This window comes from Hyla sarda, chromosome 10, assembly GCF_029499605.1.
Source record: "Hyla sarda isolate aHylSar1 chromosome 10, aHylSar1.hap1, whole genome shotgun sequence".
NCBI lineage: Eukaryota > Metazoa > Chordata > Amphibia > Anura > Hylidae > Hyla > Hyla sarda.
In genome coordinates, this window is record NC_079198.1 from 43,218,937 (window position 1) to 43,246,879 (window position 27,943).

Below are 27,943 nucleotides of genomic sequence, written 5' to 3' on the forward strand. Positions count from 1 at the left end.
ATGGCACTCTCTCACTCCTGAGCAATGTAGTCCACCTGCAGAGTACTTTACGTCCACATATGGGGTATTTACATACATGGGATAAATTGTGTTAACATTTTTTTTGCTCTTTTTCTACTTTATCCTCTTGTGAAAATAGAAAATATTGGGCAACACATGCATGTCAGTGTAATAAATATGTGTGAAGGCTAATTATAAGCCTGTATTTGTGGGAGGGGCGGGGATTCCCTATAAGAACCTGCGGCAGTTCCTGCGTCTGATGCCTCGGGTTCTTCACGTGACATGGATCAGCTGACGCGTGGTGTCAGCTGACCGGTAACCCCCCCCACTCTCCCTGTTACTGGGCTGGGTGAGCGTGCTGCCCTCGGACTGGCGGTCTTCCGGGCCATGTGGAAGGGAGGTTAGATGTACCCGATCCATACTTGTCTCTGTGATGATTGCTATGTTTCAGGGGTGTTATGCTATGACAGGCTGGCTCACATGGGTCTAGTGTCATGTGGCACTCGTTATCAGTAGGATAACTCACATGATTTCAGGTGGTTTCTGTTCAATAAAAAAATATATACACATTCCTATAAATTTGCTCTATATGTACGCTCATATAGTTATTTCATGCACACATTCCTTCCACGTACAGGGTCATATAGTTGTGCCGAGCACACCCTTCATTTTGCTACACATACAGGCTCCTATAATTTATTCCACATACATGGTCATATAGTTGGTCTGTGCATATAGTTGTTCTACGCTTGTTGGATTTATACGGTACACACGCTTGTAAAATGTATGCTGTACACACGCGTGTCGGGTTTATGCTGTACACACGCTTGTAGGATTTATGCTGTACACACGCTTGTAGGATTTATGCTGTGCACACGCTTGTAGGATTTATGCTGCCGTAGGATTTATACTGTACCCACGCTTGCACACGCTTGTAGGATTTATACTGTATACACGCTTGTAGCATTCATACTGTACACTCGCTCGTAGGATTCATACTGTACACACCCTTGTACATGCTTGTAGGATTCATACTGTACACACGCTTGTAGCATTTTTCGTAGGATATATACTGTACACACGCTCACACACGCTTGTAGGATTTTTACTGTACACACGCTCTTAGTAATTATACTATACACACGCTCGTAGGAATCATACTGTACACACGCTTGTACACGCTTGTAGCATTCATACTGTACACACCCTTGTAGGATTACACTGCACACGCGCTTGTAGGATTTATTCTGTACACACGCTCGTTGGATTCATACTGTACACACGCTTGTACACGCTTGTAGGATTCATACTGTACACACCCTTGTAGGATTACACTGCACACGCGCTTGTAGGATTTATTCTGTACACACGCTCGTTGGATTCATACCGTACACACTCTTGTACACGCTTGTAGGGTTTATACTGTACACACACTTGCAGGATTTAATCTGTACACGTGCTCATATGGATTCATACTGTACACACTCATAGGAATTATGCTGTACACGTGCTTGTAGGGTTTGTACTGTACACGCTCGTAGGATTATACTGTGCACTCGCTCGTAGGATATATGCTGTGAACTCTCTCGTAGGGTTTTTGCTGCACACACGCTCGTGGGAGATGTACTGTACACACGCTCGTAGGATTTATGCTGTACGCACGCTCATAGGATTTATGCTGTACACATGCTCGTAGGGTTTGTACTGTACACGCTCGTAGGATTTATACAGTATACACACTCGTAGGATATATACTGTGCACTCGCTCGTAGGATTTATACAGTATACACACTCGTAGGATATATACTGTGCACTCGCTCGTAGGATTTATGCTGTACACATGCTCGTATGAATTATATTGTACACGCTCGTAGGATTTATACTGTACACATGCTCGTAGGATTTATGCTGTACACACGCTTAGAGGATTTATGCTGCACACATGCTCGTAGGATTTATACTGTACATGCGCTCGTAGGATTTGTGCTGCACACTCGCTCGTAGGCATTGTACTGTACACACGCTCGTAGGATTTATACTGTGCACGCTTGCAGGGTTGTATTGTACATGTGCTCGTGGGAACCATGCTGTGCGTGTGCTCGTGGCATGTGTGCTGTACATGCATTTGCAGTGTTTGTGCGGTTCACGCGCTTGTGCCGCACACATGCTCGCACAGCGCATGGAGTGTTGTCCTGTGCGTTGGTATGTGGTCATATAATTACTACATGCATGCATATTGTTTGTTATTGGTTGTTGTTGGCCATAAGCGCATGCACTTTGGTTGTGCATGTGCGCATATAGTTAGCCTGAGTATAGGTTCTTCTAGTTTGTTGGTACAGTCACTCATAGCTGTTGTGCGGCATGGTTTCTATACATATGCAAATAGTCATTCTGTACATATCTGTATAAAGTGGCACCGGGCTTACGTGCATACAGTTAGTTCTGGACATTCGCTCATATATTTATTTGTGTATACGCACACAGTTCATTCGGTCTATACGCTTATGGTTTCAGTGCATACTCTCATATAGTTTGTCCTGTGCATATGTTTATCCAGTTGGTTTGGACAGTCGCCTAGTTTGTTAGACGCCATATAGTTTGGTGCATAAGCTCAGATAACTTGTTCTGGGTGTTCGCTTTCGTAGTTTGTTCTGTGCATACAGTTTGTTTGTGCACACCCGCATACACGTCATTCGGTGTATATGTGCACAGTGGTTCGGGCATACATCCATATAGTTCATTCTTTGCATACGCGCATATAATTTGATTGGTGCACACGCTCACATAATTATTAGGTTTTCATATAGTGTGTTCCGTACTTACCAGCATATAGTTTGTTCCCTGCATGTTCACATAGTTCGTTTGTCCATATGCCCGTATAGCTTGTTCTGTATATACGGTCATAGAATATGTGTATTGCACACATAGTTTGTTCTCCGTATATGCTCACTTAGTTCTATGCATACGCGTATAGTTGTTTTCGGCATACGCTTACTTAGTTAGTCCTATGCAGACGCACACATAGTTTTTTCTGGCATACGTTCACTTAGGAAGTCCGATGTATACGCGCATATAGTTGGTTCTGTGTATACGCTTATATAGTTGTCAAGTGCACATGCTCATAAAGTCCTGTGCATACACTCACTTAGTCTGTTCTATGGATATGCTCTTGTAATTGATTTAAGTCGTTCAGTGCATGTGCTCGCTCATGCAATTCATTCCAGCCTCATGTTCATATAGTTTGTTCGGTGCATGCGCCTTGTTCTGTACATACGCCCATATAGTTGGTTCATGCAATCATATAATTGGTACTGGGCATATGCATGGATAAGTTGTTCGGTGCATCTGCTCATAGTTTGCTCGCTCATGCAATTCATGCTAGCCATACGTTCATACAGTTTGTTCTGTGCGTGCACTCAAAGTTTGTTCCGTACATACGCCCTTATTGTTGGTCTGTGTACACGGTCGGGGGTTGTTTTGAGCATACGTTCGTAGTGTTAGTGAGGTGCATATGATCTTAATAATTTTGCCGGACCCACGTTCATATTGTCATGTGCTGCATATGTGTCAAGGAGTCATACTAGGCATACTGTAGCGCAGAGCGCTCCGGGTCCCGCGGCTTCCCCGGAGCGCTCGCAGCGTTCTGCTAACAGCAGCGCTCTGGTCTCTGTCTCTGACTGCGAGCGCTGCTGTGTTCGTGCCGGCGGGGACGCGATCCGCGTGGCGGGTCAGGCCCGCTCGCGGATCGCGCCCCGTTCTACTCACCCTCCTCCTCCGGTGTCTGTCTCGTCCCAGCGCGGGCGGCCCCTCTCCCTAGGGCGCGCGCATGCTGGCTTTCTAAGATTTAAAGGGCCAGCGCACCGCTAATTGGTGCCTGGTCCAATCAGTTCAATCACCTCCCTACACTATATAAACCCACTTCTCCTTCCTGTCCCTGCCGGATCTTGTTGCCTTGTGCCCTGAGAAAGCATTATAGTGTGTTCCCTAGCCTGTGTACACAGACCTTCTGCTGTTGCCCCTGACTACGAACCTCGCTGCCTGCCCTGACCTTCTTCTACGTCTGACCTCGCCTCTGTCTAGTCCTTGTGTACCACGCCTGTCTCAGCTGCCAGAGAGGTCGAGTCGCTACTGGGGAACACGACCTGGTAGTTACCGCCGCAGCAAGTCCATCCCGCTTTGCGGCAGGCTCTGGTGAACACCAGTAACTGCTTAGAACCGATTCCCCAGTACGACCCGCATCATCACCTCTCTGGCACAGAGGATCCACCTCCAGTGTCCTCACCAGCCGCTAGTCCGGACCCTGACAGTAGATCCGGATATGGATCCCGCTGAGATGCCGAGTGTTGCTGATCTGACTACCGTTGTTGCCCAGCAGTCCCAGCAGATCGCCCAACAAGGACAACAGCTGACACAGTTGACCGCCATGCTCTAGCAGCTTCTGCCTGCCCAGTGTCAACCATCTTCTCCGCCAGCTCCAGCTTCTCCTCCACTACGAGTTACTGCAACTACCCCTAGAGTCCACTTGTCTCTTCCAGAGAAATTTGATGAGGAATCTAAGATGTGCCGGGGATTCCTGTCCCAATGTTCCCTGCACCTTGAACTGATGTCGGACCAGTTCCCCACAGAACGGTCGAAGGTGGCTTTTGTGGTCAGTTTGTTATCTGGAAAGGCCTTGTCCTGGGCCACACCGCTGTGGGACCGCAACGATCCTGCCACTGCTTCAGTCCAGTCCTTCTTTTCCGAAGTACGCAGCGTCTTTGACGAGCCAGCCCGAGCTTCCTCTGCCGAGACGGCTCTTCTGAGCTCTTCAGTGGGCGAATATACTATCCAGTTTCGCACCCTCGCCTCTGAGCTAGCTTGGAACAATGAGGCCCTCTGCGCGACCTTCAAGAAAGTTTTATCCAGCCACATCAAAGATGTTCTGGCCGCACGAGAAATTCCTGCTACCTTGCCTGAACTCATCCAGTTGGCCACCCGCATAGATATGCGTTTCACGGAGAGACGCATGGAGCTCCGCCAAGAAAAGGATCTTGTTCACACCCGACAGTTTCCTCGCTTGGGACCTCTCTTCCAGAGTCCTCTGCAACCTACCCCTGTGCCTCCTGCCGAGGAGGCTATGCAAGTGGACCGGTCTCGCCTGACCCAAGAAGAGAGGACTCGCCGCAGAAATGGAAACCTGTGCTTGTACTGTGCCAGTACTGAACATTTCCTTATAGACTGTCTTATTCGTCCTCCGCGTCAGTGGAAACGCATGCACCTAGTTAACGTGGGAGAGGCGTTACTAGGTGTGAATTCCTCCTCTCCACGCCTGACGGATTTGTGGATTTCTCCATCCTCCTGGATTTCTCCATTTCTCCAGTGCGGATTTCTCCATCCGCTAACTCCTCCTTCTCTGCGGTGGCCTTCCTGGACTCTGGTTCTGCAGGTAACTTTATTGAAGCCTCATTCATCAACAGATTTAATATTCCAGTTACCCGTCTCTTCAAACCCTTCTTCATCTCTTCTGTAAAAGGAGAGAATCTGGACTGCACCGTGCGTTACCGCACAGAACCCTTACTCATGACTGTTGTCCTATTGACTTGCTCCCTGGTACTACACCACCCCGTGACATAATTTATCCTCTCTCCGCTCCAGAGACCAAGGCCATGTCTGAATACATCCAGGAAAATCTTGAGAGAGGTTTCATTAGGAATTCTTCTTCACCTGCCGGAGCGGGGTTCTTCTTCGTGGCTAAGAAGGATGGCTCACTACGCCCCTGCATAGACTATCGTGGCCTCAATAAAATGACAGTAAAGAACCTTTACCCTCTGCCTCTCATCTCTGAGCTCTTCGACAGACTGCGCGGAGCAAAAGTGTTTACAAAGCTTGACCTCAGGGGTGCCTATAACCTCATTAGAATTTGTGAAGGAAATGAGTGGAAAACCGCTTTTAACACCAGAGATGGCCACTTCGAATATCTCGTCATGCCATTTGGACTTTGCAATGCCCCTGCAGTTTTTCAAGATTTTGTCAACAAAATCTTTCGGGACTTACTGTACACCTGCGTAGTGGTCTATCTTGATGACATACTAATCTTCTCCTCCAACCTAGAGGAACACCGCCTCCATGTTTGTCAAGTGCTCCAGCACCTCCGTGTTAACCATCTCTACGCCAAAATTGAAAAATGCATCTTTGAACGTAGCTGTCTTCCTTTCCTGGGATGCCTGTTCTCAGGACAAGGTCTTCAAATGGACCCCGACAAGCTCTCCGCGGTCTTGGATTGGCCACGCCCCTCGGGACCTCGCTCTATCCAGCGCTTCCTCGGATTCGCTAATTACTACCGTCAGTTCATCCCTCACTTCTCCACTATCGTGGCTCCTATTGTGGCATTGACAAAGAAAATGCGAATCCGAGATCCTGGTCTCCCCAAGCGGAAGAAGCTTTTACTCGCCTTAAGGCCGCCTTCGCCTCCGCCCCAGTCTTGACTAAGCCCGATCCTCTGAAACCATTCTTCCTTGAGGTAGACATCTCTTCGGTAGGAGCCGGGGCGGTTCTTCTTCAAAAAAAGGCTAAAGGAAAAAACATCACTTGCGTTTTTTTCTCTAAAATTTTTTCTCCTCCTGAAAGGAACTACGCTATTGGTGACCGTGAATTGCTGGCCATTAAGTTGGCACTAGAGGAGTGGAGACATATCCTGGAAGGATCCCTTCACCCTATCACCATCTACACTGACCACAAAAATCTGTCCTACCTACAGTCTGCCCAGCGCTTAAATCTTCGCCAGGCCAGGTGGTCGTTGTTTTTTGCCCGCTTCAATTTCCAGATCCATTATCGTCCTGCAGACAAGAATGTCAGGGCGGATGCCCTATCATGTTCCACCGATGCCACGGAAGCTGAAGTCTCTCCCCAACACATCATCCCTCCTGAGTGTCTGATCTCTGCTGCTCCTGCTTCTCTGGTGCCAGTTCCTCCAGGAAAAACTTATGTCCCTCCACGTCTTCGCCTCCGCACTCTCAAATGGGGTCATTCCTCCCACTTGGCGGGTCACGCTGGAATGAAGAAATCCATTCAGTTGATTGCCAGACACTATTGGTGGCCTGCCTTTGAAAAAGATGTGACTGAGTTCGTACGGTCCTGTACTGTCTGTGCATGTGACAAGACTCCTCACCAGAGGCCTGCGGGTCTTCTCCTTCCTCTGCCGGTGCCCGAACAGCCTTGGTCACACATAGCGATGGACTTCGTCACTGACCTTCCTGTATCCCATGGCAACACTGTCATTTGGGTGGTCGTTGATCGATTCTCCAAAACGGCTCATTTTTGTCCCGCTTCCTGGTCTCCCTTCTGCGCTACAGTTGGCGAAGCAATTCTTTTTGCATATTTTTCGTCTCCACAGACTGCCTACGCATATCGTCTCTGATAGAGGCATTCAATTCATCTAAAAAATCTGGAGAGCACTCTGCACCCAATTGAAGTTTAAATTGAATTTTTCCTCCGCCTACCACCCACAGTCCAATGGACAAGTGGAGAGAGTGAACCAGATACTTTGTGACTACCTGCGACATTTTGTCTCCTCCCGCCAAGACGATTGGGTCGACCTGTTACCCTGGGCTGAATTCTCGTACAATTTCAAAAACTCTGAGTCATCCGCCAAGTCTCCATTCTTTGGGGTGTACGGCCATCACCCGCTTCCCCCCCTCCCGATTCCCACTTCATCTGGAGTTCCTGCCGTAGATGAATTGACCCGGGACTTTTCTTCGATTTGGAAAGAGACTCAAAAGTCGCTCTCACTGGCCTCTTCTCGAATGAAGAAACATGCTGATAAGAAGAGAAGAACTCCTCCTGTCTTTGCCCCTGGTGACCAAGTGTGGCTCTCTGCTAAATATATTCGGTTTCGTGTCCCTAGCTACAAGCTGGGTCCACGTTACCTCGGTCCATTTATAGTCAAAAGTCAAATCAACTCTGTCTCCTACAAGCTCCATCTTCCTCCTTCTCTTCGCATTCCTAACTCCTTTCATGTTTCCCTTCTTAAACCTCTCATTCTTAACCGCTTTTCCCCCAAGGTAACCGTTCCTGCTCCTGTCTCTGGCTCCTCTGACGTCTTCTCGGTAAAAGAAATCCTTGCCTCCAAGGTTGACAGGGAGAATTGTGGCCCCGAAGAGAGGTCTTGGGAGCCCGAGGACAATATCCTCGACAAGGAGCTCATCCATAGGTTCCTGGGCTCCAAAAAGGGGAGACCTAAGGGGGCTACTGTAACGCCGAGCGCTCCGGGTCCCGCGGCTTCCCCGGAGCACTCGCAGCGTTCTGCTAACAGCAGCGCTCCGTTCTCTGTCTCTGACCGTGAGTGCTGCTGTGTTCGTGCCGGCCGGGACGCAATCCGCGTGGTGGGTCAGGCCCGCTCGCGGATCGCGCCCCGTTCTACTCACCCTCCTCCTCCGGTGTCTGTCTCTTCCCGGCGCGCGCGGCCCCCCTCCCTATGGCGCGCGTGCCGGCTTTCTAAGGTTTAAAGGGCCAGCGCACCGTTAATTGGTGCCTGGACCAATCAGTGCAATCACCTCCCTACACTATATAAACCCACTTGCCCTTCCTGTCCCTGCCGGATCTAGTTGTCTTGTGCCCTGAGAAAGCGTTATTGTGTGTTCCCTAGCCTGTGTACCCAGACTTTCTACTGTTGCCCCTGACTACGAACCTCGCTGCCTGCCCTGACCTTCTGCTACGTTTGACCTAGCCTCTGTCTAGTCCTTGTGTATCGCACCTGTCTCAGCTGCCAGAGAGGTCGAGTCGCTAATGGGGAACACGACCTGGTAGTTACCGCCGCAGCAAGTCCATCCCGCTTTGCGGCGGGCTGCTTAGAACCGATTCCCCAGTAAGACCCGCGTCATCGCCTCTCATGCACAGAGGATCCACCTCCAGTGTCCTCACCAGCCGCTAGTCTGGACACTGACACATACATTTATGGTGTTCATATTCGGTATACATTCATAGGTTCATTAGGTTCATGTTTCTTGATGTTTGCTGTGCTATGTCATGGTGTTTAGACCATTCGCCCATGTCCTTGACACTGCACAGGTTTTATGGCATTGTGCGAATCGGGCACGGATAATTCGGTGGGTCACCATGTTTTATTAACATTTGGGTCGTGCATACAAGGGTATAGCTTGGTTTCGGTTTATTATTTGCCACGTAGATACTAGTAGCTACATATTGGTTGAGGCTTTTATTCGGCTAGACCAGTCACGTCTACAGGTCAGTCCGGATACAACCTGACACGTCTTTAGGTTGGCGACAATGTCATTATATACATTGTGTTTGTTCAGCATATTTTCCATTGAGAACTGCCAATTTTATTAACAATCATGGTTACAACCTGTCTTGGCTTCAGGTGACGGTCATACTATTAGGTACATATTTGGTTGAGTCTTTCATTTTTCGTCCTGTCACGTCTACACGTCTACTGTATAGTGGTCTCCAAACTGTAGCCCTCCAGATGTTGCTAGGCAACAACTCGCCTGCTTCTGTAGTCTGCATGGGAGAGCCGCACCAGGGAGACGCACCTCATCGCCGCCCACCGCCGCTAGATGCCGCCGATCGCCGCTGATAAGTGACCGCCGGTCACATCACAGTTCCCCCATTCTGCCCGGATTACCGTGGGATGACAGAACAGGGGTACCGAACTTTAACCCCCCCCCCGCCCCTGATCTGATATTGGTCGTTCACTTCTGACCGACCAAAAGCAGGTATATGAGAGGTGGCACCCCTGCCACCTCACTCCTATCCCTCCAGGGGGATCGTGGGTGTCTTGGACAACCCTGATCTCCTTTATTTTCTGGGTCTCCAGGTCACCGGAGAGCCTTATGACCCAGAATCGCCGAAGATCGCCGGTCTGAATTGACCAGCGATTTGCATCGATCACCGACATGGGGGGGGGGGGGGTATGGGTGCTGAATGATTTCAGCAGGCATCCCGGCCCGGTCCCTGCCCGGTGTGCGACGGGGACCGGAATTCCCACGGGCATACAAGTATGCCCTGGGTCCTTAAGTACAAGTGGTTAAAGGGGTACTCTGCCCCTAAACATCAGCGATTGTGGGGGGTCCCAGCAGCTGGATCCCCGTGATCAGACATCTTATCCCCTATCCTTTGAATAGGGGATAAGATGTCTGATCACGGGGATCCGGCCGCTGGGACCCCCCGCAATCTCCAGTGTGAATAGGTTATAAGATGTTTAGGGGCGAAGTACCCCTTTAATTTCCTGTGTAAACCGGTTGGACAAAGTTCGACAATTTTAAACTGAGACAAATCCTGCAACAAATTAACAAATAGGCTGAAACATCCCCTTAATCTGAGGTACCCAAATGCTGTATGTCCGGCTCTCCCGGCCACCGCTGTCATGAGGGGATCAACACGTCTTCTTTCTGGGGACTTCTAGGGTCCTGTGCAGGAGATCGGGGGAGTTTCAGTGGTCGTACCCCTACAATCTAAAACTTATCCCCTATCTTTTTGCTAGGAGGTAAGTTTTACTGCTCTGGAGTACTCCTTTAACCCACTTTTTAAATCCCTCAAAAATGTAAATCCTTTGATAATTGGCCCCTTCCCCCTTTACACCACCATGTGATTGCTCCATCCTGTTGAGCATGCATCAGTCACTTTCTAATTACATAACAGGGTAAGTGACTATTCTAGGAAAATACTTCCCATAAAGCAGTTTCTTATCTCTCTGAAAACAATTATTAGTGTCCAGAGTGGCCGAATCACAGTCCCAATTCTGCAGACTTTCTTGCGGTAAAGCAGACATGTGCCATCTTGCCCACTTGAAAGCATTGATGGTCAATGCCATGTGACAAAGCATCTTCATATTTTGACAAAGATAGTAGCTTGGATTCTGAGACCTCTGACTGTGTACAATGCCTTCTGTTGTTTTTATGGTGGAAGAGACACGGACATAGGGGGAAATAATCAATGTAGGTGTAGGTGAAGCATTTAAATTTTTTTGCCACATTTATTTTGTGTCTGCTGATGTGTAGGTGAACCATATTTATAAAATGATTGCAGGGCATTTGATACATTTTGTGCAGGTACACATTTCCTGGAATTTCGATTATTCGTTGCACAAAATTTAGCAATTTGTTATATCCGGCTGAACAAAAAATTGCAATTTTTCTACACATACACCAAAAAGCTAAGCTAAATCTGGGCTGGTGTATTTTTGTGACTTTTGCTAAGGCTGCTTTCACACTATAAAAAGTACCCGTTATATAATGCCCGTTACAAAATCACGGGTGATCGTGGGGTTAAATGGCCATTAACGGACGTTAGAAAATCCCATTATAGTCTATGGGCTCTCTCTAATAGCCGTTTTGACCGTTTATCCATAACGGATGTTATTTTATGATGGGCAATAGTAATGGGAGAAATAGTGCATGCACTATTTCTTCAGTTCAATTGCCCGTCACAAAATAACGTCCGTTATGAATAACGGGCAATAAAGGGTTAAAACGGCTATTAGAAAAATCCCATAGACTATAATGGGATTTTCTAACATCCGTTAATGGCCATTTAATCCCGCGATTGCCCGCGATTTTATAACGGGCATTATATAACGGGTACTTTTCATAGTGTGAAAGCAGTCTAAGGTGTTTACGCCAACATTTTTGACAGTCTCAGTTGATTAATGTAATACTACTGTAAAGAATTCCCTTTACCAAAAAAAAAAAAAAAGTTGTATAAAAGAGCCCAAGACGACACACAGCATCAACTGTGAGAGAAATACACACACAGAAAACAGCTCTAAAGACGATGATAAACTCTTCCCTGCTGGGGGACCACTTCCGCCCTCACAGGGTTGCAGTGTTGTGATGAATAGAAGACCTCAAACTCTGTGCATGTTTCAGTCTGTGTTGCTATCAGTGAGGCTCTCCTGCAGGTTTTCAGTCTGTGAAGCTTTCTATCAGAATCTGTGGAACTTTCATTTTCTGTGCAGCTGTCAATCAAGCGCAGTGCAGAGAAGCACTTCCTAAGTTTGGACTCCTGCCAGGTCGAAAGGAGACCAAACTCACTGTATTAATTGTGGCAGGGAACAGAACAGCGCCACATGTTGATAATTTTAAAAGCAAGTGAATGTGAAAGTGTCTGCCATTTACAGGACACTATACTAAAAGTCTAATTTTGTGACAGGTACTCTTTAACCCCTTAGTGACCAAGCCCATTTTCACCTTAAAGGGGTACTCCGGTGCTTACACATCTTATCCCCTATCCAAAGGATAGGGGATAAGATGCCTGATCGTGGGAGTCCTGCAGCTGGGGAAGCCCGGGATCATGCACGGGGCACCCCGTTTGTAATCAGTCCCCGGAGTGTGTTCGCTCCGGGTCTGATTACGGTCAACCGCAGGGTCGGCAGCGTGTGACGTCACGCCTCCACCCCTGTGTGACTTCCCGCTCCGCCCCTCAATGCAAGCTTATGGGAGGGGGTGTGATAGCTATCATGCCCCCTCCCGTAGGCTTGCATAGAGGGGCGGAGCGTGACGTCACACGCCGCCGGCCCTGTGGTCGCCGGTAATCAGACCCGGAGCGAACACGCTCCTGGGACTGATTACAAACGGGGTGCCCCGAGCATGATCCCGGGCGTCCCCAGCTGCAGGACACCCGGGATCAGGCATCTTATTACCTATCCTTTGGATAGGGGATAAGATGTGTAAGCACCGGAGTACCCCTTTAAGGACCAGGGCAATTTTTTCGTTTTTTCCTCCTCGTCTTCTAAAATCCATAACTCTTTTATATTTCCATCTACAGACCCATATAAGGGCTTTTTTTTGCGTGACCAATTGTACTTTGTAATTAAACCTCTCATTTTACCATAAAATGTACGGCAAACCCAAATAAAAAATTTTTGTGAGGAAATTTAAATGAAAACCAAAATTTTGCACATTTCAGAGGGTTTTGTTTTCAAACTGTACACTTTACGGTAAAAATGACATTTGTTCTTTATTCTGTGGATTAAAATGATACCCATGGCTAGATACTTTTATATTTTTGTACCGCTTAAAAAAAATCTAAAACTTTTTGTACAAAATCAGTAATCTAAAATCGCCCTATTCTGACCACCTATATCTTTTTCATTTTTCCATATATAGGGCGGTATGAGGGCTATTTTTTTTGCGCTGTCATCTGAACTTTTTTTAGATACCACATTTGCATATATAAAACTTTTAGATCATTTTTTATAAATTTTTTTTTATAAAATGTGACAAAAAAGCTGCATTTTTGGACTTTTTAAATTTTTTTACGTTTACGCCATTCACCGTACGGGATCATTAACATTATCTTTTGATAGTTCGGATATTTACGCAAGCGGTGATACCAAATATGTTTATAAAAAAAAAATGTTTACGCTTTTTGGGGGTAAAATGGGAAAAACGGACAATTTTAATTTTTATTGGGGGAGGGGATTTTTCATTTTTTTTACTTTTTATTTTTTACTTTTTACATTTTTCAACTTTTTTCTTTTACACTTTTTATGCCCCCATAGGGGACTATCTATAGCAATCCTTTGATTGCTAATACTGTGCAGTGCTATGCATAGGACCGATCACAGACCAGAGCAGAAGACCCAGGGAAACGGCCGGAGCTAGGTAAGGGGACCTCCAGCTGTCATGCTGGATGATCGGATCCTCGAGGCAGCGCTGTGGGCGATCCGATCATCCAATCAAAGTGCCGCAATGCCGCAGATGCCGTGATCTGTATTGATCACGGCATCGGAGGGGTTATTGGCGGACATCCGCGCGATCACGGATGTCGGCCATTACGGGCGGGTCCCCGGCTGCTGCTAGCAGCCGGAACCTGCCGTGTATGACGCGAGCACCCTTCCGATGCTCGCGGTCATACACAGGACGTAAATGTACATCCTGGTGCGAGAAGTCCCGCAAACCAGGACGTGAATTTACGTCCGTGGTCGTTAAGGGGTTAAAGGTGTATTCCAGGATTTTTTTTATTTGACTATGCTACAGAGGCTGTAAAGTTAGTGTAGTTCATAATATAGTGCCTGTACCTGTGTGTGACGGTTTTCTCACAATTCTTCTGTGATTTTCACTCCAATATCTGGCATACTGGAACGATGGTGGAGGCCCAGTCATAATGGCCAGGGGGGAGCTGGGTTGGTAGCCAGCTACTTATGGGAGTCCCTAGCAAAAGGGACACGCCACTGTGGCAAAAGAATCCCCCAAGCACACAAGGCTCCCTTACGACCCCCCCAGATATCGCAACTTCACGGCGAGCGGGCAGGACACAATTTCTTCTTCCAAATGGCTCCTCCCCTTCCTGCTCCTATTCTTCCTGTGCCTGTTCAGATGTTGCTCCTCCTGTTTATCAACCCCTTACCTCCCCTCACTCTAATTCCATATTATTAACCCCTATCCTATCATGTGCCCCCTCCTCTCCCATGCTGTACACTCCGGGGGCTTTCTTAAGTAAGGGTAAAACACCATATATACACCCCCTTACACTGCCCCCCCCCAATAAAAATGAAAAACGTATCGTATGGTTGTGTTTCCAAAACGGAGCCTCCAGCTATTGCAAAACAACAACTTCCAGCATTTCTTTACAGCCACTGACTGTCCTGGCATGCTGGGAGTTTAGCAACAGCTGGAGGCACCCTGTTTTGGAGTCACTGCTGTAGAATACACCACCTATGCAATCCCTAATTTTGTCCTCAAATGCACATGGCGCTCTCTCACTTCAGAGCCCTGTGGTATTTCAAGGAAACTGTTTAGGGCCACATATGGGGTATTTCAGTACTCAGAGAAATTGCATTACAAATTTTTTTTTTCTCTCCTTTTACCCCTTATGAAAAGGAAAAGTTGGGGTCTTCACCAGCCTGTTAGTGTAAAAAAATTTAAATTTTTCATTAATATGCTGGTGTAGCCCCAAACTTTTTTTTTTCACAAGAGGTAAAAGGAAAAAGAAAACACAATATCTCCTGAGTAGGGAAATACCCCATATGTGGGCATAAAATGCTCTACGGGCGCACAACATGGCTCAGGAGAGAGCGCACTATGTACATTTGAGGCCTAAATTGGTGATTTGCATAGGTGTGGCTGATTTTACTGTGGTTCTGACATTAAACACAAAAAAATAAATACCCACATGTGACCCCATTTTGGAATCTACACCCCTCAAGGAACGTAACAAGTGGTATAGTGAGCCTTAACACCCCACAGGTGTTTGAAAAATTTTCTTAAAAGTTGGATGGGAAAATGAAAAATTTTTTTTTTTTTAACTAAAATGCTGTTACCCTAAATGTTTTATTTTCACAAGGGAAAATAGGAAAAAAGCCCTCCCAAAATTTTTAACCGCATTTCTTCTGAGTAAGAGCATACCCCATATGTGGATGTAAAGTGCTCTGCGGGTGAACTACAATGCTCAGAAGAGTATTTGAGGAATTGAAGGCCATGTGCGTTTACAAAGCCCCCATAGTGCCAGAACAATGGACCCCCCATATGTGACCACCATTTTGAAAACTACACCCCTCACATAAATACCACAGTTCTAGTTTATTGCAAAATTATCTCCCTTGTGTCATATTGACACCCATAAGGGAGTGCAGTAAAAATCCTGTCATCAACAAGGGAACTCAATAATATTATTAAACACCATAGAAAAAAAGAGTTCAAACAGCACCCATGTAAAAAGTATATACATCTTTATTAACCCCTTAAGGACTCAGGACCTTTGAGTACGTCCTGTCAAATCCCAGCCCCCCGCCGCTAGCCGGAGGGGAGCCAGTGCCCGATGCCTGCTGAAATCGTTCAGCAGGCATCGCAGCATATCGCCCAGGGGGGTCATGATGACCCCCCATGTCGGCGATGGCCGCCGATCGCTGGACAATTCAGTCCAGCGATCTGCGGCAGATTCCGGGTCAATCGGGTCTCCAGTGACCCGGAATTACAGGCAGTTCGAACAGCCATAGCCAGCAGGGGTGAGGTGGCACTGGTGCCACCTCACGATCACCCTGATTCGTCAGGGCACCTGCTGCGGGTGTCACTCCCGCAACCCGCTCCGCCCCTCTTCTGCAGCACGTGAGCGGGTGCGGGACGTGGACCCCGGGAGCTGGGGACCCCGATCCCCGGCATCAATGTTGGGATCGGGGCCCCAGGAGCGGCGGGACTGACCTCTGCCCGGAGCAGCAGCAGGAGGTGAGTGACAGCCTCCTGCTGTTGCTTAGCAACAGCTCCCAGCATGCAAAAAGCTGGGAGCTGTAGTTATGCAACAGCAGGAGGCAGACCACCACAACTCCCAGCATTCCCTTATGGGCATGCTGGGAATTATAGTTTTGCAACAGCTGGAGGCACATTTTTTCTATGGAAAAGTGTACCTTCAGCTGTTGTATTACTACAACTCCCAGCTTGCACAATCAGCTAAAGTGCATGCTGGGAGTTGTAGTGGTGCATCTGCTGTAGAGTTGTAGTGGTGCATCTGCTGAAACAAGTAGCAAACCAATGTGTCTCCAGCTGTTGCATAACTACAATCCCCAGCATCCCCAGCCAAAGTAGTATGCCTCCAGCTGTTGCATAACTACAAGACCCAGCATGCCCTTCCGCTGTCCGTACATGCTGGGGGTTGTAGCTTTTGCAACAGCTGAAGGCACACTGGTTGCAAAACACTGAGTTTGTTACCAAACTCGGTGTTTCACAACCAGTGTGCCTCCAGCTGTTGCAAAACTACAACTCCCAGCATGCACTGATAGACCGTACATGCTGGGAGTTGTAGTTTTGCAACAGCTGGATGTTTCTCCCCCCCCAATGTGAATGTACAGGGTACACTCACATGGGCGGAGGTTTACAGTAAGTATCCGGCTGCAAATTTGAGCTGCGGCAAATTTTCTGCCGCAGCTCAAACTGCCAGCGAGAAACTACTGTGAACCCCCGCCCGTGCGACTGTACCCTAAAAACACTACACTACACTAACACACAATAAAATAAAAAGTAATAAACACTACATATACACATACCCCTACACAGCCCCCCCTCCCCAATAAAAATGAAAAACGTCTGGTACGCCACGGTTTCCAAAACAACTACTCCCAGTATTACCAGACAGCCACTGACTGTCCAGACATGCTGGGAGTTATACAACAGCTGGAGGCACCCTGTTTGGGAATCACTGGCGTAGAATACCCCTATGTCCACCCCTATGCAATCCCTAATTTAGGCCTCAAATGCGCATGGCGCTCTCACTTTGGAGCCCTGTTGTATTTCAAGGCAACAGTTTAGGGTCACATATGGGGTATCGCCGTACTCGGGAGAAATTGTATTACAAATTTTGGGGGGTATTTTCTGCTTTGACCCTTTTTAAAAATGTAACATTTTTGGGAAAAGAAGCATTTTAGGTAAAAATGTTTTTTATTTTTTTTTACATATGCAAAAGTCGTGAAACACCTGTGGGGTATTAAGGTTCACTTAACCCCTTGTTACGTTCCCCAAGGGGTCTAGTTTCCAAAATAGTATGCCATGTGTTTTTTTTTTTTTTGCTGTCGAGGCACCATAGGGGATTCCTAAATGCGGCATGCCCCCAGAGCAAAATTTGCTTTCAAAAAGCCAAATCTGACTCCTTCTCTTCTGAGACCTGTAGTGCGCCAGCAGAGCACTTTTCACCCCCAAATGGGGTGTTTTCTGAATCGGGAGAAATAGGGCTTCAAATTTTGGGGGGTATTTTCTGCTATTACCCTTTTTTAAAATGTAAAACTTTTGGGAAACCAAGCATTTTAGGAATTTTTTTTTTTTTTTTACATATGCAAAAGTCGTGAATCACCAGTGGGGTATTAAGGTTCACTTTACCCCTTGTTATGTTCCCTGAGGGGTCTAGTTTCCAAAATGGTATGCCATGTGTTTTTGTTTTGCTGTTCTGGCACCATAGGGGCTTCCTAAAGGTGACATGTCCCCCAAAAACCATTTGTCGCTCCTTCCCTTCTGAGCCCTCTACTGCGCCCGCCGAACAATTAACATAGACATATGATGTATGTGCTTACTCGAGAAAAATTGGGTTTCAAATACAAGTAACAATTTTCTCCTTTTATCCCTTGCAAAAATTCAAAAATTGGGTCTACAAGAACATGCGAGTTTAAAAAATGAAGATTGCGAATTTTCTCCTTCACTTTGCTGCTATTCCTGTGAAACACCTAAAGGGTTAAAACGCTGACTGAATGTCATTTTGAATACTTTGGGGGGTGCAGTTTTTATAATGGGGTAATTTGTTGGGTATTTCTAATATGAAGACCCTTCAAATCCACTTCAAACCTGAACTGGTCCCTGAAAAAAAGCGTGTTTCAAAATTTTGTGAAAAATTGGAAAATTGCTGCTGAACTTTGAAGCCCTCTGGTGTCTTCCAAAAGTAAAAACACATCAATTTTATGATGCAAACATAAAGTAGACAAATTGGAAATGTGAATAAAAAATATTATTTGGAATATCCATTTTCCTTACAAGCAGAGAGCTTCAAAGTTAGAAAAATGCTAAATTTTCAAGTTTTTCATCAAATTTTGGGATTTTTCACCAAGAAAGGATGCAAGTTACCACAAAATTTTACCACTATGTTAAAGTAGAATATGTCACGAAAAAACTATCTCGGAATCAGAATGATAACTAAAAGCATTCCAGAGTTATTAATGTTTAAAGTGACAGTGCTCAGAATTGCAAAAAAGTCCTTAAGGTGAAAAAGTGCTCAGTCCTTAAGGGGTTAAACACATATTATCATGCAGCAATGGAGAAGTGACAAGGATGGGTATCAAAAACAACAAAAGGGGCAATAGGTTGCTCAGAAAAATATATTATTGTAACCGCTCATGGTCCAACTAAAAAATGAATAACATGTATGAACATGCAGAATCTCAAGTACAACAAAGGTATTTCCTTTATAATATACATACATTAAATATGGGCTTATGTCAGTATAGTATATCTATGGGGATAACCATTAGTTATTCCCACCCAGAGCTCAAAGTATATTTAACCATAAAGTGCAAATGCATCACATATATAAGATAGGTATTGGGTAAATGCAGACATAGTCCATACGGAACAAAATGAGCGATCACATCAGCGTACTGAAATAACCTTACCCATGTGGGAGAGCAGCCACCGACCCCTACGATCGTTTCGGTTTCCCTTTCTCAAGAGCCTCTATAAAATATGAAAATATGGGGAACCCTATACGTTTAAATTTTTTTTTATTTAAATAAATAAAAATAAAATGCATAGGGTTCCCCATATTTTCATTCTCAGCACAATACCAACCAAACAGCAACAGCCTGACGTTACCAGGGTGGGCGAGGACCATTGTTACTGGCCCTCCCCAGCCTAAATAACGCCAGCCTGTTACCACCTAGGCCCAGGAGCGCTATTTTTGACACTCCGGGCCTGTTGGTACCGGCTCTTCCCAGCACCCCTGTGGGGAGGGTACCGGGGTAATAATTGGGGGTTAGCGCTAGCTGTTTTTGGGGCTAGCACTAAGCTCTGGCTTAGTTATGGATTCAGTCAATAAGACAGCTTCCACTACTAAGCCTGAAAATGTAATAAAAAAAAAAAAAACACAACACATTGGAAAAATGATTTTATTTAAAAAAAACACTCCCCCCACAGCCCTCATTATCCATTTTATTAAAAGAAAAAAAAATGAATCTGCTGTAATCCATTGAATCCACAGTAATCCTCTGCATACACGGATCTGAAACGAGAAGAAAAAAAAAACACAAAAAATTGGTTATGACATTTTTGGCGCTGTCTGCTGGGGAGAGCACCCATGATGCAATGTCTACCCAAACAGGGAACCACCAATTGGTGCAAAACTACAACTCCCAGCATGCCCAGACAGCCTTTGGCTGTCTGGGCATGCTGGGAGTTGTAGTTTAGCAACAGCTGGAGTCTCCCTGTCTGGGTAGACACTGCCAGAAGGGTCTGTTCACATTATACAAAACGGACAATGTGAACAGAGCTTCAGATTAACTAGCCTAGTTCCCTTCTTTAGCTCCGCCCCCTAATTACATCATCACTAGGGGTGAAGCTACACGGACCTGGCCGGGACTCGAGGGAAGTAAGCGGACTTCGTCTTCTGTATACACTATATACAGCTATCTATAGATATCTGTATATAGTGTATACCGCCCAAAGGGTTAACCTACACTGTCCAGCAGTGTAAGTTAACTCTTTCCTTGGTGGGCTTGCGCATAGCCCACAGCTCAGCAAGGGGTTAAATGAGCCAGCAATGTGTATACTGTATACACATTGCAGGCTCACTGTAAGTTCTTGCTGAGTAGTAGATATACGATGTATACCTACGGCCCAGCGTCAGCTGTTCTCCCGGCTCTGTAGCCTTGAGAACAGCTGATCCGACATTCACATAAGGACGATCGCAGCGGGTGTCAGGAGGAGTGACATCCGCTGGGATCTGTCTCTTACTGCAGCTACTAATACTCACAAGCACACTCTGCTCCATGCTGGGAGCTGTAGTACCTGCATTAATAGACGTATCGCAGCGAGTGTAACTTCTGACACCCACTGCGATCTGTCTATTAATGCAGGTACTACAGCTCCCAGCATGGAGCAGAGTGTACTCCATGTTGGGAGCAGTAGTACTTGTAGTAAAGGAAAGATCACTGCGGGTATCACTCCTGACACCCGTTGTGATGCTTCTGTATAATGTATGGACGCGGCGGTCGCTCTCCTATGGTCCCCTGCACGGCCGTATATATACACATATTCCTATTTCTCACAGAGAGCTGGGATTGGCTGGAACCATCTGGCCAATCACAGCTCTGAAGGGAAATATGAATATGTGTATATATACGTGAGTGCAGGGGACCATAGAAGAGCGGCCAGCCGCATCTATACATTATACAAGAGGATCGCAAGGGACCCCGAGGATCTGTCAATTAGTACAGGTAACTACTACTCCCATCATGGAACAGTGTGTTCCATGCTGGGAGTAGTAGTACTACCTAAAAAATGTATTAAAAAAAAGTGAAAAGTGTCGGCTACATTTTTAGTGCTTTCACATAAATTGATCCCTGTTTAAAAATTAATAAACATTTCATAATAAATAGGTACATTTCGTTAGATACAATTTTTTCCATCACTACTGTATCTTTTTTTATTATTTTTTTGCTATTAGAATTAATTCTGTACGTTTGTTTACGGATAACGAATGCATTCGTAATTTACTGCATGCTTTCGGTAAATAATGAATGCATTCTTTATTTTGCTATTCATATTATCGTGGCTATTCGGGAATGTTCAAAATATGTTTTCGTGCATTTGGATCGGTCCGAATGCCCGAAAACGGTAAAATTCGGTAAATTACACATTCGTGCCGAAACCGAATTGCACATGTCTACCTTACATTTTTGGATGTTTGGCACGAGATAAATACATGCTGAATAGAAATTTCAACATTGACCATTCAATGTAAAGGGGTTAGGAAACCCTCTTGGGTACTGCTGATGCCTGCTCCTGACTGTGTGTTTCAGGAACTACTTTGCTTATTGATGCTTCTAGGCTTGGGCCTTAAATTTTTGGATGTTTAGCACAAGCTAAATACATGCTTAATAGAAATTTCAACATTGATCTTTCAATGTAAAGGGGTTATGAGACCCTCTTGGGTACTGCTTATGCCTGCTCCTTACTACTCCTGTGTCTTTCAAGAACTACTTGGCTTACTGTTGCTTCAGGGCTTGGGCCTTAAATTTTTGGATGTTGTGCACTAGCTTACATAAATGTTAATTGAGATTTCAACATTGATCTTTCAATCTTAGGGGTTATGAAATCCTCTTGTGTACTGCTGATGCCTTTTCCTGACACTGTCTTTCAGGAACTACTTGGCTTACTGATGATTGTGGGCTTAAACTTTTTGGATGGTAGCACTAACTAACATGCATCTTCAATAGAGATTTCAACATTCACCTTTTAATTTTAGGGGTTGTGAATCCCTCTTGTGTACTCATGCTGCTTCCTGCTCCACTCTGTCAGCCCTTTAGTCCTGAGACAGTGTATGACTCTGCCTCCTCATCCTCCTTCGTGTCCTCAGTCTTCACTGCCCGGACAAGTCTCAGTGGCCCTTCAGCATACCATGTGTGCAGGGCACGGCGGTGTCACGCTGTTCTTCACATGGTTTGCCTTGGCGAAAAAACTTTGGAAATAATGGCTGGTCAGGGCAATGGAGACATTGCGCCTACATCTCACTGTCACATGAGCCCTGTGGGGGCTTGTTAGATTTGACCCTTTGTACCCACACGCCGGGGTGTCCAGGACACTAAAACTTAGAATTTTAAAGTTAAATTTCAAAATCTTAAATTTAAATTAAAAAATCATACATTTCAATGGTCTCCTCATGCTTTAGCCAACTCCAGGCTGTGTAATTATATTCAATATATGGTTTACTGATACCGCTGCTGGGCCTGGGTCTGGGAATAAAAATTATGTTATGGTAGGTAGCACTAGCTAGCCAAAATCTTCGGTTTAAATTTCTGAATTCATCTTTTAATCTTAGGGATTGTGAAGGCCTAATGTCTACTCATGCTGCTGCCAACTCCTGGCTGTGCCATTCAGCCACTATATTGTCTCCTCATGCTGCCGACACCTCCACGCTGTGTCATTCAGCCACAATATGGTTTCCTCATGCTGCCAACACCTCCACGCTGGGTCAGTCACTATATGGTCTCCTCATGTTGCCAACACCTTCACGCTGTGTCATTCAGCCACTATATGTTCTCCTCATACTGATGTCACCTCCAGGCTCTGTCATTGTGCCATTCTGCGGCAGTGATTCTAAAAATGATGCCGGTAACCTGCATGTTATTCTGAATAACAGTATTATTTCACTACCCCCAGCACACTCCATATGTGTGTTAGAACACAGCAATGTGTTCCATACCCCTATTGAGGCTCTCTGTAGGCCAGAAATAGCCGTTTTAAATATAAATATAAATAATTTTTTTTCGGATGAATCGAATTTTTAAAAGTGCGCTCATCTCTAATACAGTCCTCTGTATAAATAGATCATGGGAGAGATTGATAGTTAACTATATAATCCCTCTACAAGGTCATTAATAAATATGTTAAAAAGAATAGGACCCAAAACTGTCCCCTGTGGTACCCCACTAGTAACAGTCACCTAATCAGAGTATGTGCCATTAATAACTACCCTCTGTTTCCTATCACTGAACCAGTTACTTACTTACTTACACATATTTTCCCCCAACCCAAGACCAGGACAATGTACCGCCTACCTGCAATCAAAGACAGTTAAGACGACCATTTAGATGCCGCTGTCACTTTTGACAGCAGCCTCCAAAGATTTAAAAGCCAGCAGCGGATGGTATTTGTGATGGCTTCTACTACTGAAAACAGCCGGTAAGGAGCTGGCTTGATTCCTGAGCCGGCTTCATAAATAGTTAATGGTGCCATGACTGATCAGATCCATCATGGGGTCGTGAAGGGGTAATGCTTATTGTGGGTATTGCTATGCTTTGTCTTAAAAGTGCAGCAAAATAAATATATATTAATATAAACTAGAGGCTTATGTATACACTGAACATTTTTGAACAGCGCTTCACTACAACGCTAAGTATTGCATAAAAAAAAATAATAACCTAGACTTGATGTTGAGTATCTGGAAACTGATGAGTATACTGCACTTTCGGGCCACAATGCACTGTGTAGAGATGTGCAGTGTTTGTGCAATCCAATGCAATCTTTATGCGTTAAACAAATGACTTTATATAAAAACCAATCAATTTGCTTTAATTATTTTAGGACTGAAATTGTGGGAATCAATTTGAAAGCCATCCTGCTTACATATGGCAGAGAAGGTATCTACTACAGTTAAGGACTCGGATACAACTGAGGATGACACCTGCCAGCACCTACAGGACACAACTCTTCTTGCCACCCACCTAAAAAAGGTGGAAAATCACATTACAGATGCACGGCGCTTCTGCCATCTTCCAAAACGGTCATCAGTTGATATTGAGTTCAAAGATTTATCTTATTCTGTAAGAGAAGGGCCATGTTGGAGGAAGAGAGGTGAGTAAAGTGGTCAATGAAAGAAGTGCTAAATGATAAAAAAAAAAACAACAAAAAAAAAAACACACACACACATTTTCATACCCAGAACAAAATATATTAATACATTTAGGTGAATAATATGGACTGGCTGAGATCCCCTGCATAGCCAGAGTGCTGCTGGCAGGGCTGTGTTTACAGACCATGCTGTCCTAGGCAGCAGAATTGTTTTCATACAGATCTGACAAATATGCAGCAAAAACCATGTGTTACAAGCAGACTTTGCTGCTAATCATTGAGGATCACACCCCTATACACAACAAGTGGTGAAACATAACTCTGCAGATACATTTTGCAACAGTTCTGACCCATGTAAATTCAACTAAAGGGGCAGCTACATCAAAAGAATTTATCTATTTTTTACATTTTTTTAAACAGACTGAAGTGCTGCCCTAGGCAAATGCCTTCTGGAGCCTAGTGGCAAATACAGCCCTGTAGATGGGGTATTTAACCTCTTTAACAATAATAAAATATTGGCCCTCATTTACTTTGCTGAAACCCACTAGTTTTTGTGCATAGTGTCTGAGACATGTCGGAGACATGTCTCAGACAGTGTGCGACAGCGCGCATCAGGAAAATCCAACTAACCTGACGTTGCATTGTGAAAAGCCGAAAAATGGTGTGGTCTGCCGTAAAGGGGACATGGCCAGCCCAAAAGGGGCGTTGTTTCACAACCCAAACTATTTACTAAAGAATTCACTGAAAATCCTGTGAATAAATGGCTGGAAATTTACACCTAGAAAATCTGGTCAGAAATTTTTCCTGACTTGTAAATCTGTGATCCCAATAGTAAATAGAGTGGAATCCTTCAAGTCTGAAACAACATTTCACACATGTAAAACATCCTAAACTCTTAGTAAATGAGGCCCAATGTTGTGATTCAGATATACTGGAAGAGAAATATAGACATACACATAAATTTTCATATTTGCCTGCACCTTTATCCAGCAAAAAAAGAAATTCTGTAAATACAGGTTTTGGTCAGAAAAAGGTAACATCGATATTAAATCATATTTCTATTGAGCATTGTTTTCTAGTTTCTGATTTCTCTCAGGATGGAGTCATCACTGTCAGCAATGAATTTTTTGGATTCCATTGAGAACCCAAAAATTATACACAATTGATAAAATTGATAAATCATATTCATTAAAGCATTAATGTTCTTTATATAAACTTTTGACATATTGCCCAGACATGGCAAAAGTTTAGATCACATAGAACGGGTTCCAGAATGATCATGATTTGTTATGTCAAATTCCCCCAACAGGATGCCATTCACCCGGACACAAGCTGATGGACAGGGATCCACCCAAGGAAATTGTTGTGTTTACCCATCATCTTCAGGGTTTGTTCCATATAGATCCAATTTACCGAGTCAAAGGCCTTCTCTGCATCGTTTGATAACATTAATTGAATCTTCCTTGGCCGGGCAAAGTGGATCAAGTTTATTGTTCTTGTTGTATTGTCCCGTGGCTCTCTCCCTGCCATAAAGCCTACCTGTTACGGGTGAATGATATCCTCAAGGACCGCAGATAAACTGTTAGCTAGAATTTTGGAGAACAGTTTTAGGTCATTATTTGAAAGCAAAATGGGCCAATAATTAGCACATTGGGAAGTGTCTTTCCCTTCTTTTGTGATAACTGTAATGTATGCAGGAGTAGAAAGTTGCCAAAAAGTGAGGAGACAGAATTTTTTCAAATGTTTTATAATATTTTAGTGACAGCACATCAGGGCCGAGGGCTTTCGCCTCCTGGGAGTGCCTGATAGCCAGTTTTAATTCTTCCTCTGTCAGGGGTCACTTTAATAGTTCTACCTCTTCCCTTTTCAGTTTGGAAGCCCAGAGTCAGTAATATATTTCTTAATTCTGTTTCTGAATTTTACACAAGTGCTGGGTTATGCCGATCTACATTACTTAGATCCGTATATAGATCCCTAAAGGCACCTGCTATTTCGCTGGGTCGATGCACTAGTGTTTGTTCCCACGTTTGTATGCAAGGAATATTTGAGTTCCCCTCCTTTGTTTTTAATGCCCAGGCTAGTGTTTTTCTCCTGTGTCATCATTCTCATAAAAATGTCTCCTACATTTTGCTATATATATTTTTTTTGCATTATCAGCCAGCATCTGTCTTAATTCTTCCTGTTTTTATTATATAATGTAATCTTATGTTTGCTTTCTAACATTAACCAGTTTTAGATTTAAAGAATTAGTATTCAGTTCCTGGATAAGAACCTCCAAATCATTCCTGGATCCTTTCCAAATAAAAATAATGCCATCGATATACCACCGCTGGCGCACGAGATCCGCCCCAATCCTGGGAGACATAATTTGATTCTCCCAGGCTGCCATAAAAAGGTTGGCATAACTTGGCACGAATCTCGTGCCCATAGTGGTACCGGTTAACTGTAGCTAAAAGTCATCCTCAAAATTAAAATTGTTGTGTGTTAAAATGAAATAGATAGATTGTAGGATAAAATCTATTTGTTCTGGTAAAATGTCTTCTTTAATTAAAAGTTGTCTGACCGCCTCTAGGCCGGTTTCATGTTTAATTATTGTATATAAGGAGCTTATGTCTAGAGAGGCCAGTATATAGTCTGACTCCCATACAGCACTTTAGAAAATTGGGATGGCTTGAGTAATGTCTTTTACATAAAAAGTGGTATCTTGTACAAATGGTTGGAGGGACCAGTCTATAAACTGTGAAAGATTGGAAGTTAATGAGTGAATACCAGATTCAATTGAAAGGCCAGGGGGGGGATAATGCAATCTTTATGTATCTTGGGAAGGCAGTAGAAGACAGGAAGTCTTCCCTGCGTTCCCAAGATAAAATCATGTTCTTTACTGTTAATAACTTCCGAAGGGAGTGCATCCTCACAAAGTGTCTTCAATTCTTTGCTGTATTCAGCTGTGGGATCCAACCTCAGTTTCATGTAGGTTTTTGTGTCAGATAATTTTCTGAAACATTCTTGATTATATTTGGAAGTGTCCAAAAGAATGATACCACCCCCTTTATCTGCAGGGCGGATGGTGAAACCTTCGTTCTCTTGTAATTCAGTTTTTCTTTGTAAGTAATATTATTTTTTGAAGTAGGTTTAATTTTCCTGAGGTCGGCTTCCACATCCTTTTTAAAAGCAAGTATATCAGGACCGGCCAACTGTTTTGGATAAAAACTAGATTTTAAAGTGTATGTGGTATGTTTGCATCTGCTGGGTTGTGTGGTCGGTATGGTAATTGGTGGTTTGAGAAAATATTTTTTAAGACAAAGTCTTCGGACATATTTTTCTAACCCAATATGTGTCAAATTTACTAATGGGTTGGCTCGGAGAAAACTTTAATCCTTTGTTGAGTAAAGATTTTTGGGGATCGGTTAAGGAACATTTGTTGAATATGATATCTGAGTTGGCTAATTGGTGTAATACTCACGTTTCTGAAGACAGGAACTACGGTGTATGTGGATCTGCTGGACCTGTGTGGCGGATGACTTGGACCGTACCAAGGAGCAGAGTCTAAGGCGCCGCTGGTCTTCACCAGAGCCCGCCACAAATCAGGGTGGGCTTGCAGCTGCAGGCGACACCCAGGTCGCTACCCCTGGCACGGCTTGACCACACAGGCGGCAGAGGAGGTACAGGAGGGATGAGACAACTCGTAGTCTGGATAGCAGTAGGTCAGGACAGGCGGCACAGTAGCGTAGTTAGGACGTAGCAAGAGTTCAGTAGGCAAGCGGCAGAGGACCAAGGAAAAGTCACAAGAGCAGGAGATCTGGTACACGGCATGGCAATACAATGGAACGCTTTCTCTAGGGCACTTGGCAACAAATATCTGGCAGAGAACTGAGGAGGGTGGAGGAATTTATAAATAAGCCACAGCT

At 44.8% G+C, this 27,943-nt stretch overlaps 1 protein-coding gene across 11 annotated transcripts in view; it reads left to right on the forward strand.

Annotated features, from left to right (window-relative positions):
- The window catches only part of ABCG4 (ATP binding cassette subfamily G member 4), a 522,357-nt gene that overhangs the window by 13,723 nt on the left and 480,691 nt on the right, over positions 1 to 27,943 (forward strand). For 10 of the 11 annotated variants that reach the window (XM_056543428.1, XM_056543421.1, XM_056543422.1 and 7 more), the window contains one exon: positions 23,769 to 24,038. The exons of the other annotated variant lie outside the window; for it this stretch is intronic. In XM_056543428.1, the coding sequence (XP_056399403.1) occupies positions 23,813 to 24,038 (226 nt within the window). In that variant the 5' untranslated portion in view covers positions 23,769 to 23,812. The remainder of the gene's footprint in view (positions 1 to 23,768; positions 24,039 to 27,943) is intronic. 11 annotated transcript variants of the gene reach the window in all.